Here is a 14243-nt window from a genome sequence, read left to right as displayed (position 1 = left end):
CCTGCTCCTTTTTGGCTTCCTGATGCCCAAAGCTTATGTTTCAAGATGACTCAGAGGAACACTCGCTGGCAAGCGGCACCTGACCACATAGGGAGTGAGGGTTAGCATCTGCTCCTTGCACTTCCTGGAGTCTTCTGGTTTGGTGTTTTGTTTTGTTTTCCTACATATCTGTGAATCCAGTTAAGCAGAGGCAACTTCCCTTCCCAATTTGAAGTCTGAGAATCTGACAGTGTATCTCGGCAGTGAACACTGTTCTTCATATAGAATTTTATTTTTTTTTCTGAAGGACAAATTTGGTGCAAGACATTTCAAAGAATTGCTCTCAATCAAAAGGAGGTAACTTAATTTGATGGGGGAGTTAGTACCAAGTACTGTGACAAGTTACAAAGATCTGCTTCTGAAGGAACTCTGAAAAGTAGGGCTTGATTGAAGAGAGAAGCTGAGGAAGTAACCAGCATCTCACAGAAGAAAGTCAACGTGCTGTGTGGCCAAGATCACCCGTGCAGTGCAGCCAAGGTCACCCGTGCAGTGCAGCCAAGGTCACTCGTGCTGTGCAGCCAAGGTCACTCGTGCTGTGCAGCCAAGGTCACTATTTTTGTCAGGCGTGTTGCCAGAAAATCTAGGTGGTTTCTTTCCTCAGCTTGATATAGTAATAGAAAGCCCGGACTCAGTTGCAGAGAAGTTTTATTTGCAAAGTGACCAGGTGAACATGGAAAGAAAAGGGGAAACCCCTTCCTGGAGACAGGCTGGGGGTGGGGTGCCCCTCAAAAGGAGCGAGGGAGAGACATCAGTGTTTGGAAGAGCACTGGGGTTTTAATCATGCCCTGACTCTCCGTGTCAGGACGGGAACCTTCGGGTAAAAGGTTCCCCACTAGTGTTCTCTTAACCAGCATGGAACTGGCTGCGCAGTTGTTGAGCCACCCACTTGAAGGTGCGGCCACGATTGCAGTGGGCTTGCATGGTCTCAGGGTGGAAGGCACTGTGGTTGGGAACAAGGTTCAATCCCCTGCTCTGACTCCCTCAGCAGTTTGTGTCACACCTGTCATTCTGTGATCTCCCTGCTCATCTGTTGCTTCCTTGCTGTGTAGAAGAGCTGGGAGTTTTAGAATTTATTCATGAAAGGTGGTGGATTTTGAGGTTTCATGAAGAAAATCATGGGCTTCAGCCTTGGAAAAATTTCTGTTCACCCCAAAGCTCCCACGCTCAAAAAAGTACAATTTGTCCGTGACAGTCATTCTTGGGAGAGTGGAGAATTTCAGGACCTAGGTGTGACCAATGAACTATGTATGCTAAACATGATGCAAAATGCAAATAACATTTTATACAAAGATCACACCCATTGACCTGCCCAAGCCACATTCCCTGTCTGGGAAGCTGGAACTTCTTAAAGACAACACTTTAAAGCCAAGGTGGGTCAGATGGAGAGCAGCTGTCACATTTAACATCACAAAGAGGTTTGACTGTTTCAGTGACATGCGAATAGCAATATTGCAAAGATCAAGGTATGGTCCCGGAGCTGTTGCATTCTGCAAATAATCACTAGAATTTAATGAGAATAAAAGTGGAAGCAGACCCGGGTATTTCTCTGTTGTGACAAGTATACAATTCTGAAAATCAGAGAGTGGAAAGTGGTCAGTTAGGATGGATAAATTGGAACAGCTGAATTTCATTCCCTGGTTTTCCTTGGCAAGTAAGAACCAAAGGGCAGGAGAGCAGCACCTCCAGAAACTGATGGGACAACTCCTATGTGGAGATAACGTGCAGAATGTCCCTCCTGGCAGCTCACAGTCCTGCAGCCACGCTGGTCCCACACTACTCTTGTTCTCTCTGAGAGCAGTCAGCTTCCCCAGGTCTTTGCCCCATCTGCTCCCTGATCCTGTAATGTCCTCCCCTGGCCTGACAGTTCCTCATTGCGCAGAACTCACTGCAGTCCCTTCTTCAGAGCTGTGTTCTCACACTGCCCCGAGACAACCCCCTGGCCCTTCTCATTCCCCAACACACTGCCTGGTTTCTCTTGTCCTTATCACCAACTCAGCTTTTCTTGTTTCCTTGTGCTCTATCCCCTGCTAGTGTCCTTGTCTAGTTCCCGCCCCCCCATTTTTTAGGGTGCCCCAACTTCCTGGACTAATATCCGACATACAATGAGTGCTGAACCTACACTTGATGAATCGGTTACATTAAAAGCATGTATTACAGCTTTTGACAAGCACGAGGAAACTCAAAGATAAGCATATGTTGATGCAAATAGGTTTTGAAATCCATACTTTTTTTTTTGTAATCTACATTCTCCATGGATGTTTTGAAGACTCATAAATTGCTAGAAAAGATTTAAGGTTCATGAGATGCTATGTGCAGTTTGCATGCCATGTCATACCATTTCCAGTAAGGGACCTCGGCATGTGTGGGTTTGGCCATCCGTGGGAAAATCTGGAACTGTAGACACTGGGCGGGAACTGTAATAAGAGGGTATGAAGTGCTGACGGCCATGTCTTGGGCTTAGCCACTACATGTTGGGAGTAACTTAGGAGATTCATGGATTCAGCCATAGATGTTAAAGAAAAACTTTATTTTTTTATCTTATTTTTCATGACATAGTTTTGGAGATATAGGGTTCCCCCCCTTTTCTCCCTTTCCTCCCTTCCCCATTACCCCTCCCATTGACCCTGTATTTTACAATAACATGGTCCTATAGCTGTTGTCTTGGCTGCAGCTTTCTGCTCTTAATGTCATGATGGTGTAGGTGTAAGCAAGCCATTTGAGAACAACTTTTTACCTAGCAGGTAAGTGCCTGTGCCTTTCTCCTTTAGCCAAGCTATATCAAAGGCAGCAGGCAGTAGCATGGCCGGCCGTGAGCAGGGCACATGGTGGGAGAGGAGGAAGGACTTAGCCACCTCTCAGACATCTAGAATTATCACACTGCTGAACTGTAAAGGCTCTGTCGATCTTTGCAGAATGGTAATCAAATGTACCCACAGCTCACGACCTAAAGTGTTCATCTCAACAGTTGCAAAAGAAGGATAGTCATCTGAGATTTGAACAGAATCCACTAACAACATATAGCAGTCGAAACATAGCTATATACACAGCAGACATTCAGAAATAGAGGATTCTGGGACACAGTAAACATGGTGAGCACTGAAGGTTTATAAAGTACAGCATCAGATACAGCACTGTGCACTGAAGTGCCTTGGAAATCAAATTCCCTGTGGCTTACCATCCTGCACAGCCCTGCAGACAGAGCTCAGGGGCTTGGGTCACGAGGTGTGCATGGCAGAGTGGCAGACAGTCGGGGCTCAGCCCCACAGGAAAGCCCTTGCTTGTACCCATTACCACTGCACTATGGAAGAGTCAAACATCAAGTGCAAGTTCTGAGTTTGTGAGCCTAACAAAGCTTTAGACTTGCTGCCTGTCACACAGAGATCTCTGGTTAATAACCCTTTAGAAAAGTCGTTATCTAACAAGTACTTGGCATATACATTTATTGTGTAGATCTGGAGAGAGAAGGTGGCAGGATAATGCTTTACCCGAAGGGACACAGAGCCATTTGGTCCTGATCACTTAAGAAGCATTTCACTTTCGTGTGAGTTAGGAAACAAAACTCATAGAAGGATCTAGTTACATTTTTGTGGAAGAGAATTCTGGAATATCACCTGGCAACCATTGCGGAAATAGAAGGGTTTCCACACAAATATTTCTGTGTTTAACCAACTGTTTATTGTTCTGTGTCCTGCAGATGCCATTACTTCTATTGGTTTTGTGTTACTGTTTTGTCCTTAAATGTGGTTTGACATCCAAATGAAAGCACTTTGGCATTGTTATTTAGATACCACCAAGTGACATTTTTTTTTGCCATGTTGGTTATGGTTTTCTTGATTTCTCTGTCTTATTAAAAGCAGGGAACAGCACAGGAAAAGGAGGAGAGTGATGTTGACCCGACAGCCACCCAGAGCCCTGGCATGCAGGAATGGCTAGCCCAAGCTCGCACCACAAGGACCCACCGGCGGCAAAGCAGTCTCCAGCAACAAAAAGTAAAGTGCTTCCTACCCCCTCTCTAGCCAGCAGATATGTCAAGAAGTGGAGAGGAATTGCATCTGTTGCAAAGATAGAATGTCTGTTTGTAGATCTGCTAAGGGACCGCGGGTGCTTACTCGTGAGCACTGGGTTGACTGGCCATGTTGAAATCCTGTCTTTAAGAGAAGTATGTTCTGAAGTTGATGAATTGCACAACTCGAGCGTGGTGTCCCTCCCAACTTTATTTTCCAAACCTCACCCCTCTCCCTATTTGAGTCCATTTTACTATCATTTTTTAGGAAGAACTCTGAGATTTGATACAAGTTTGAATTGTATTTTTCTTTTAAAGAAATGGATTGTTTTTTCACTTTCAAGTAGATATCATTACAAAATAGGATTTAAACCTGTTGCCCGGGGAAACAGATCGATGTTAATAAGAATGATTTATCATTGATACCTGCACCTCACGTAAGGAGAGTGCTAAAATATTTCCCCATCTCCAAAAGCAAGAGCATCTATTAGAGAAGATGAAATGCGAAGCCAAATCTGTTGGCAACCCAATTTACAATACAAGTAGAAAATTACCATCCCTGCTGACTTGAAAAAGGCAGTACTGGGACGGAAAACCGAAGCTGTCTTGTGTACCACTGGAGGGCACCATTGTCCAGGAAAACATTATTGGGCATAGTTTTCACATTTTTCACAGAACTTTCACAAAGAGAAAGCAAGCCAGGGAGTCTGTTGGAGACAAGCTTGGATATTTAAGGACACCACTGCTTAAGCTCTTGCTGTCTGAGTTCTTAGGTGTGCTAGATGGAGAGTCATGGTGGCAGGCAGTGAGTAGCACGGAAGTAATGAAGCCTTTTGCCTTTTTGTTTCCCCTTGGGCAGGAGCTGGAACAAGAATTAGCTGAGCAGAAGAGCCTTCTGCGCTCAGTAGCCAGCCGCGGAGAGGAGATCCTGACCCAGCACACGACTGCAGAGCCCTCTGGCGAGGAAGGGTAGGTTTGAAGCTCCAACTTGCTCCTCTTTGCATTGTTCTGTTTGAAGAACTGTAACCATCTCCCTCCATGTAACACTCAAGCATCTTCCGCCAAAATGGAAGTTGTGTTTTCACTTTAGGGTATTAAATATGCCCCCATTTAAAACATTTCACTCCCTAGCATGAACACAGCCAGTAAATACAGTGTCAGGTTAACTTGCCCTCCTTCCAGAATGTTCTGTTCATGAATACACTAATCCAATAGGAAATTCCCACTAGGATTAGTTCCATGACCTTCCCATTGAGTTCTTTAACTACAGAGCACTTTAACTACAAGAGATTGGCTTAACATGCTGCTCCAAAGCAAAAGGATGTGTCCAATAAATGTTTTGGCTTTTCTCAAATCTATTGCTGTGATTTCTAGGTGTAAAAGCATTCAATTTAGAGTACTGGTTTGGAGTATAGAATTTGAAAGTTGTATATATATAAAAATAATATTCCAGAAAAAAATCCAGGATGTTGGAGCTTTTTTGTGATGAAGATTTTTATTTAAAAGATAGGGAGGTAGAGGAATTGAGGCAGAGTGGGAGTATCACTGAGTTTTATTCAGGTCTGATTTGATCTGACTTGAAGATACCAGTCACCTTTCCTTCAATTTCTTCATCTGTAGAATTAAAATAATTACCAGTTACTGTCAGTACAAAAGTATGAACATTACAAATATCATCTGAGAGGATATATGTGAACACATTTTTTTTTTAAAAAATTGAAAGATTTAAAGAGAGAAGGAGACACACAGAGAGAAATATTCCATGTGGTGGTTCACTCCCCAAATGCCCACAAAGGCAGCAGCTGAACTGATCCCAGACTGATCCCAAACTGATCCCAGGAGCTTCTGAGTTTCTCACGTGGGTCCAGCAACTCGAGGACTTGTGTCCTCTGGCACTGCCTTCTCAGATCGTGAGCAGGGAGTTGAATCAGCAGTGGAGCAGCTAGAACCTGGACTGGCACGCAGATGTGATGCTGGCACCACAGAAGGGAGTCCTCTGCCACTGCAGCAGCCAGGAATAGTTTTTGTTTGTTTCTTTGTTTTAAATCTAAAGCAGTGGGCACTTGGCTCAGTATTTAAGATGCTGCTAGAAACATGCACATCCATGGAGCATCTTAGTCCAAGTCTTTACTGTGCTCCTGTGTCCATCTTCCTGTTGAGGTCCATGCTGTGGGGCACAGCAGGTGCTGCCTCAGCTTCCACCCACGTGGGAAACCCAGGCTGAGTGTTTAGTGTTTGCCTTCAGCCTGGCTCAGCTCAGCTGTGGTGGGGAAAAAACCCTTTTTGCCTTTCAAATAATAAAAAAGCTAAATTTAAAAAAACATAGCATTAATTAAATATAAGACATTAACAAAATAAAACCTCTGAGTTCTTGTGTGGTTAAGATTGTGAATTGGAAATTTTCTTTGGCAGGTTTTATTGCCTCTCCCATTTTTGCTGAAACTTTTTTGGTGGAAATAACAAAAATGAGGAAATATGTGTTATGAACATAGTATTTAACATATCACTGATAATATTAAATAATTAAAATGTGGAAATATATGAAATGGTATAGACTTTTAAAATGCATGCATATATATTCTCAAAATATGTTATATAATAGAATTAGAAAACAGATACATAATGCTTAGTAAAGAATGGATACGAAATGAAAACTTAGTATGCATGTGGCTAAACAGCAGATTAGAAGGTAGACAATGAAAGCTAACTTTGGAGAGGCACGCTGGGGATGGATTTTTTCCCGTTTTAGTTTTATAGCTTTATCAGTGCTGACCTAATGTTGATACGTAACACTAGTGTTGAGTGTGCACATGATATACGAGCCTATAATATATAGTATCAGAAGTGTACTTTAAACTATAAAGGTTTCATAAATATATTTACAGGATCTTAAACACAATTAGGTCATCAAAAACATACAAATGCACTTATAATTTATACAGCAAAATATGCAGAAACTAATAGAAAAGTAATCAAGAACAAAAACACAAATCTAAAAATATTGACACAGCTGACAAATATCAACATAAAAGAATGAGTATTGCTATATCTATTGTCAGTGATAATATTTAAATAACACTGAAATTGTAAAAATTGGGATAAACTGTAAAGGGATTTAAAAACCTTCCACTGTGGGGCTATCATTAGTATTTTAGACTAATCTTCCACTGGCAGTACTGGCATCCCATGTGCATGCGAGTTCTAATTTTGGATGCTCCACGTCCAATCCATTTCTCTGCTGATATGCTTCAGAGAGTAACAGAAAATGGCTCAATATCTTGGGACCCAGCACCCATGTAGGAGACCTGGAATATACTCCTGATGCTCGGCTTTGGACCAGACCAGCTCTGGCTATTTCGGATATTTGGGGAGTGAACCAGCAAAAAGTGTCTTTCTCTGTCCCTCTCTCTCTGAAATGCCAATTTTAAAGTGAAATAATCAAGTCTCTCTATTTTTTTATTACATTGCATTATGTGACATATTCTTATAGGCTCTGGGATCCCCCAACCTCTCCCTGTGCCCTTCCCCCATGGTGGATTCTCCACCTTGTTGCTGTATTACAGTTCAAATTCAGTCAAGATTCTTTCTTTGCAAGCATGTACCAAGCATAGAGTCCAGCATCTTAATGTCCAGATAAATTCAACAGTTTCTTGGGGAGAACATCTCTGGTCTGAAGGTAGAGCTGGCAGAATATCATCGTGATCAATTACAAGTCCGAGCACAACATCAACAATTTACAGCATTATGAATATATTGACATGGTATTGAGTAATCAATATGTTAAAATAATGCAAGTTCTTATCCACATCCTGTTCCACATCCACACTTCAATTTTTGTTTATACACAGAACCGGCTGCTATACACCTTAAAGTGGCTATAGGGTATGATTCAGCTGTATCGTGTTTGTTTTCATTTTAGTATTTAGCAGTTTATTGTGTTGTTGCATAATTTTGCTGAACATGACAGGTTTTAGGATAGTCTAAACTGGCTTATAAATATAACAAGGCGTTTGTCAACTGTTGTGGTGCTAGTACTGTTTCAGGAGGGGTGTGCAGAGAAATCTTCAATACAGTAGTGAGGAGTGACTAATCTGTGTGTCCTACCTAGTAAGGTATAAGTGAATCCATGCTGACCATTTTCTGTCTTTCTAAGCTTTTCTAAGATTTCCTTGTTGTTCTCTATCTATTCTAGATTGTTTGTTTGTTTTGAGGGGTTTCTGGAGCAATCCTGATGGTCATTACGAGAGAGGGTGGGGACCCAAAGTCGGCACCAGGAAAGAACTAGAGAAAGCTCCTCTCCCTAGTCCCGAAGGAAGTTTACTGTTCTGTTTCTGCAGACCACTCAGGGCTCCTGGCTGTTGTTCCGATGACCTTGGATCCTGCGAGGAAGGATTTGGGCTTTTTCCATCCCATGTGGTAGATCCCAACGGTGCTGGGTGACCTCAGAGTTCTCGGCCTCCAAAGGCACTCCAATTCCTTGTGGTCTCTTTGACAGTTGGGATGTAGTCCTTGGTGCCTGTACTGATAGTCCTTGGTGAGGATCCAGGAATCTTCAGGGTTGAGATACAAGCCTCCTCCTGTCCATTTGCTCCACTCTGGGGTTCCCCCCCGCCCCCACTCTGTGCATATGACCTCCTGTTAAGAGGTTGTCAGGATCACTCTTGATTCCCCCTATATGTCTTTGTAGTTTAACTATTGTGTAATGCTGATTCAAATCTGTTGTCTATGAGTTACCTGTTATGTTTCTGATAGGTTGTACTTTACGTCTTCCTCACACATTCTAAGGAAATGGAAGATTTCTCTGCTCTCCCTCCCCATTACGGAATAACATAGGGTCTTAGAAGTATATTAGGTTTTACAATTCTTAGATGTAGATCATAAGCAGTCTGATTCACTTTGCATGTTCATTGATAACATCACAATATCTTATTGCATTAGATACAGGCTGTTTGAGGTTAAAGTAGTATTACAATGTACAGGTACTATTTTCTGGATTGACATGCTTTCATCTTATATTAAGGCAAACATGTGGTATTTAACCTTTTGAGATTGGCTCATTTCCCTTAGCATAATGGATTCCAGTTGGGCCCACTTGGTGACAAAAAAACGCCATTTCATTTGTTTTAATAGTTGAGTAGTATTCCATGGAGTAAATGAACCATAGCTTTTTTATCCAGTCTTCTGTTGATGGGCATTTCAGCTGCTTCCAATTTTTTGCAATTATTGATCATGCTGCTATGAACATAGGCGTGCATTTCAGTTTCTCGTGTAGCAGGTGTTTTGGATATATCTAGGAGTGCTATTGCTGGGTCATATGGTATGTAGATTTTCAGTCGTTTGAGTGTTTTCCATACTGATTTCCATATAGGCTGTACAAGTTTGCAGTCCCACCAACAGTGGAGTAGGGTTCCCTTTTCTCCACATCCTTGCCAGCAAGTATTGTTGGTTGTTTTTTGTATGTGTGCCATCCTTACTGGCATTAGGTGGTCCCTCATTGTTGTCTTCATTTGGATTTCCCTTATTGCCAGAGAACTTGAGCATTTTTCATGTTTGATTGCCATTTGGGTTTGTTGCTTTGTGAAATGTCTGCCTATTTCCCATGCCCATTTCTTGAGTGGTTTGTTTGTTTTGATGTTTTGGTTTCTCTGGAGATCTTTGTATGTTCTGGAGATTAGCCCCCTATCACCTATGTAGTGTGCAAAGATCTTCTCCCATTCTGTGGGTTGCTTTTTTACTTTGTTGATTGTTTCCTTTGCTGTGCAGAAGCTTCTTAGTTTGAGGTCCCATTTGTTTATTTTGGTTTTGATTGCTATTGCTTTTGGTGTCCTTTTTAGGAAGTCAGGGCCTACACCTAAATCTTGCAGGGTGTTTCCAACATTTTTTTCCAAAGGTTTGAGGGTTTCTGGGTGTAGGTTTAGGTCTTTTATCCTTTTAGATTTGATCTTAATGTATGCTGAAAGATGTGGGCCTATCTTCTTGTTTCTGCAGGCTATCAACCAGTTGTCCCAACAGCATTTACTGAAGAGACCTTCCCATTTGCTTGGATTGTCTTCTGTCTTTTTGTCAAAGATTATTTGGCTGTGTCTGTGTGGGTTCCCTTCTGTTGTTTCTATTCTGCTCCATTGATCCTCCTCTCTCTGTTTGTGCCAGTACTAGGCTATTTTAATGACCACTGCCCTATAGTATGTCCAGAGATCTGGGACTGTAATTCCCCTGTTAACTTCCTATTCTTTAGAATGGTTCTAGCTATTCATGGTTTTTTTGTGTTTCCAATGAACCTTTGCATCATTTTTTCCAGCTTAATGAAGAATGTTTTGGGTAATTTGATTGGGATTGCATTGAATGTATATATTGCTTTTGGTGGTATAGACATTTTAATGATATTGATTTTACCTATCAAGGAGCATGGGATGTTTCTCCATCTTTTGAGGTCCTGTTCAATTTCTTTTTTAAGTATTTTGTAGTTTTCTTCGAAAAGGTCTCCTACATTTTTGGTTAGATTTATTCCTAGATACTTCATGCTTTTCTCTGTTATTTTGAATAGTATCTTGCTAGTTAGAGCTTTTTCCATCTTGGGGCTGTTTGCATACACTATGGCTGTTGTTTTGTTTATTAATTTTGTACCCTGCCATTCTACCACTCTTGTATAAGTTCTAGCAGTCTCTGTATTGAGTCTCTTGGTTTTTCTATGTAAAGGATCATGTCATCCGCGTATAGTGAAAGTTTGAGTTCTTCATTTCCCATTTGAATTCCTTTGATTTATTTTTCATGTCTTATGGCCTCAGCGAGAACCTCTAGGAATATGTTGAATATTAGTGGAGATAGCGGACATCATTGTCTTATTCCAGATCTCAGTGGGAAGGGTTCCAGTTTTTCTCCATTCAGTATGATGCTGGCATTGGGTTTTTAATATATTGCTTTGATTATGTTGTGGATTTTTCCTTCTATGCCTACCCTGGTTAGGGTTTTTAACGTAAGGTGGTGTTGGATTTTGTCGAAGGCTTTTTCTGCATCTATTGATATACTATTATATGATTTTGTTCTTCAGTTTTTGGATGTGGTATATCACATTTATGGATTTCTGAAATGCCAATTTTAAGGCGAAATAATTAAGTCTTTTAAAAACAAGAATCTTCCATTGGCCACCATGCTTACAAAGTGTTGCTAAGGCTATAAAAGTGTGTCCAAAGCTCATCTACAGTGGGTCTCTTCTTCCCTATTAATGGAGTCAGAACTTGGTTCCACCTTGCAGTTGCTATGTGTACAATTCCTCTATTTAGATGTCTGTGCTTCCTTAATGGTTTTCTGCATATTATTGCCACTCTGTCCTGCTCTGCCCCTTCCCCACCCAGTTTTTATTTAGTTAGGTATTTTCAAAGGTTACTGGGAGATCTTCCAAATGCTGGTTTCCTTCCCAAATACACAAGTTGAAGACAGCAACCATTGACTCTACACAGCTCTCCCTTGTGGTGGCAGGAATGTGAGACTGCAGCCTTCTGGAATAAAAAGCAGGCCTGAGACTTCAGGCTCAGGTACTCCAACACAGGATGCAGGCTCCTAGCTGTCCTTCAGGTACAACCCCTGCATCCCAGGCTGTCGGAAACTGTAGCATTTCTACCAAGAACTTTACTTACAGACACTTCGTATTTATACTCTGACTAGCAAGAATCTGATCACAAACTTGAAATTTGTTTTTCCATTTAAGGAAAAGGCCCTATGTCAAAATATTGTTTGGCATCTAATGTGTCTTTATGACATAGCTCTGGTTCAGACTGAAGACAATTCCTGCTGGATTTCAGATCTGTTGTCATTGTTGCTATCTATTACTATTACCCTTTGCCCTGTTCACCGAGAGGCTGTTCTTTGCTAGAGACTGGTGCAGGTATCCTATGGAGCTTCTGTTTCCTTTATTCTTATAACTCTGCAAGAACAGACAATCCTAATTGTTAAAAGATGAGAAGATTCATGTTTAGATATGTGAAACATAATGTTCAATGCCACAAAATATTCTGTCTGGTTCATGACATGTGAGTAAAAATATACTTTTTAATTAGTGTCAAATTCTGTCTTAGCATGTTTCTAAAGCATCAGTTAATGACTTCCAATTTTGGAGGCCAGATCTACTGCACAATGAATTGTCTGTGTCCTCACTTGTTTTGCACACGTTGTAAACTTAGATTATTTATTCTTCTAATAGCGAAAAACCTGATGTGTTATCCCAGGAGATGGGGATGGAAGAGGAGAGATCAACCACTGAAGAGCAGATGAGAATGAAATGGGAAAGCCTGCATCAAGAATTTAGTACCAAGCAGAAATTGCTACAGAATGTTCTGGAACAAGAACAAGAACAACTGGTATCAAACATTTTACTCTTCTATATTAACTAACATGAAAGATGCTCAGGGGTGGGTGTTGCAGCATGCAGATTATGCTGCTGCCAGTGTCCCCTATCAAAGTACTGATTCCTGCCCTGGTTGCTTCACTTCTGATCCAGCTCCCAGCTCATGCTCCTCTGATGCAGCAGCCCTTGCCATCCACAAAGGAGAGCTGGGTGGGGCTCAGGGCTCCTGGCTTCATCCACAAAGGAGAGCTGGGTGGGGCTCAGGGCTCCTGGTTTCATCCTGGCCCAGCCCTGAGTACTGTGGTCATTTGAGGAGTGAACCAGTCATGGAATCAATCTCTGTTTCTCTTTCAAGTAGGTGAAATAAGAAGCAAAAATGAAACATGTGAACAGCATGCCAAAACAATATACTTTTACAATGGCCAATTATCAACTTAAAATTCCATTATTAATTCAAAATTAAGACATGAAAAAAATTATCCTACATTTTGGTAACAATGGTATTTCATATTTACCTTAACAGGGTTATAAATCTGTATTGAAATGTTATTTCATTTGTAAATAACTTTTTTTTCTGAAAGATTATCAATATCTGATTCTTCATTTTAATAAACCATTAAATTGTCCATATCCTTTTTGTGGCAATCTTAAAACTGATGGAAACCAAGCAAGGATATGTACGTGTAAGACAAAAAGGATTCTGCAAATCTGAAGCTAAGAGATCAGATCATTTTGTTTTCCATAGCTACTTCCAATATTTAATCATTCCAGAAGGTTCTAATAAGAAGCATATTGGGATCTCGGTGCTTCTAAATGTCAGGGAAATCTGTGGTCAGCTAGAAAGGTTGCTGACCCATTTCTAACGCTGGTTCTTTGGCTGGAGACTGTGTGATGTTCGGCTCAGTTCCACTATGCATGCCAAATTCGAGGGAAGTGGATAAAAAGGTTCTGGGTAAGTAATTGCATTAGTTCACTGTAACCTGAAGCAAGAGGACTATTGAAGTTAGAGAAATCAGAGGGCAAATGAGCAAACCAGAAGGAGAACCATGCCTGGGGTGCCTACCACAGCTATGGCCAGAGTGAGTCTGAAACTGAAGCTTAGCACATGTCCTGAGCCAGCAGTGTCCATCATGGCTCATTCTAGGATAGTAGTTTTCCATCATGGTAAATTCTAAGCCCTTTACTGTTGAGCTGTAGAATATGCTGTTCTCACTGCACTGGCTAGGACCAGTTGGGCAGTCTGAACATGTTGAATAGATGTGGTAAGTATCAGTAACAGCAGTGCATCGAAGGAGGGAGAGTAGGCACCAAAGCACAAGCAGCTTGCCAGGACTCACTGAGAAGAGGGCTCAGGTTTGCCTTGTGACACACTCGACTGTGAGGTTCCGTGCATAAATCCTACCAGAAAGCTACATTCCTGACCCATGTTGCAAAACTACATGGCATGCCGTGCTCCTTGCCCTCTCACTGTCCCTTTTCCAAAACCATCTTTTCTACTCCATGCAAAAGTTGTCACCAGCTCTGGTTCTGGGCAATAGGATGGCCTCTTTCTGGAGGCACTTGTTCCAGAATTAAATGTACCCTGGCAAATGAGACCCCACATCAATGCTGCATGGGAATCCTGCCCAGGTTTTAATCAGCCTTTCCACATACCCTGAGCAAACATTTCTCAGATTCCCAGCTTAAGACCTTGCTGCTGGAGATCACACCTGACCACCTTCTTACATTCATGGTGTTGGATCCCCCTCTCCTTTCAATGTAGCATCTATAGTCTAGCTTACTGGCCATGGCCTTTTCTCGATATTCTGAGTCTGATAAACCTGAATCCCACATTTACCTTTCCTTACCTTTATTACATGT

At 41.6% G+C, this 14243-nt stretch overlaps 1 protein-coding gene across 1 annotated transcript in view; it reads left to right on the top strand.

Moving 5' to 3' along the window:
- SYNE1 (spectrin repeat containing nuclear envelope protein 1) overlaps window positions 1-14243 on the top strand; it is a 444597-nt gene that overhangs the window by 312835 nt on the left and 117519 nt on the right. Inside the window, exons 99-101 of the mRNA XM_040965176.1 lie at window positions 3894-4028; window positions 4902-5011; window positions 12240-12396. Of these exons, the coding sequence (XP_040821110.1) occupies window positions 3894-4028; window positions 4902-5011; window positions 12240-12396 (402 nt within the window). The remainder of the gene's footprint in view (window positions 1-3893; window positions 4029-4901; window positions 5012-12239; window positions 12397-14243) is intronic.

The sequence above is a fragment of the Ochotona curzoniae genome, unplaced genomic scaffold (assembly GCF_017591425.1).
Source record: "Ochotona curzoniae isolate NIBS_2020 unplaced genomic scaffold, NIBS_Ocur_1.0 scaffold_3890, whole genome shotgun sequence".
NCBI classification, from domain to species: Eukaryota; Metazoa; Chordata; class Mammalia; order Lagomorpha; family Ochotonidae; genus Ochotona; species Ochotona curzoniae.
This window is presented reverse-complemented; position numbering and strand designations above follow the sequence as displayed.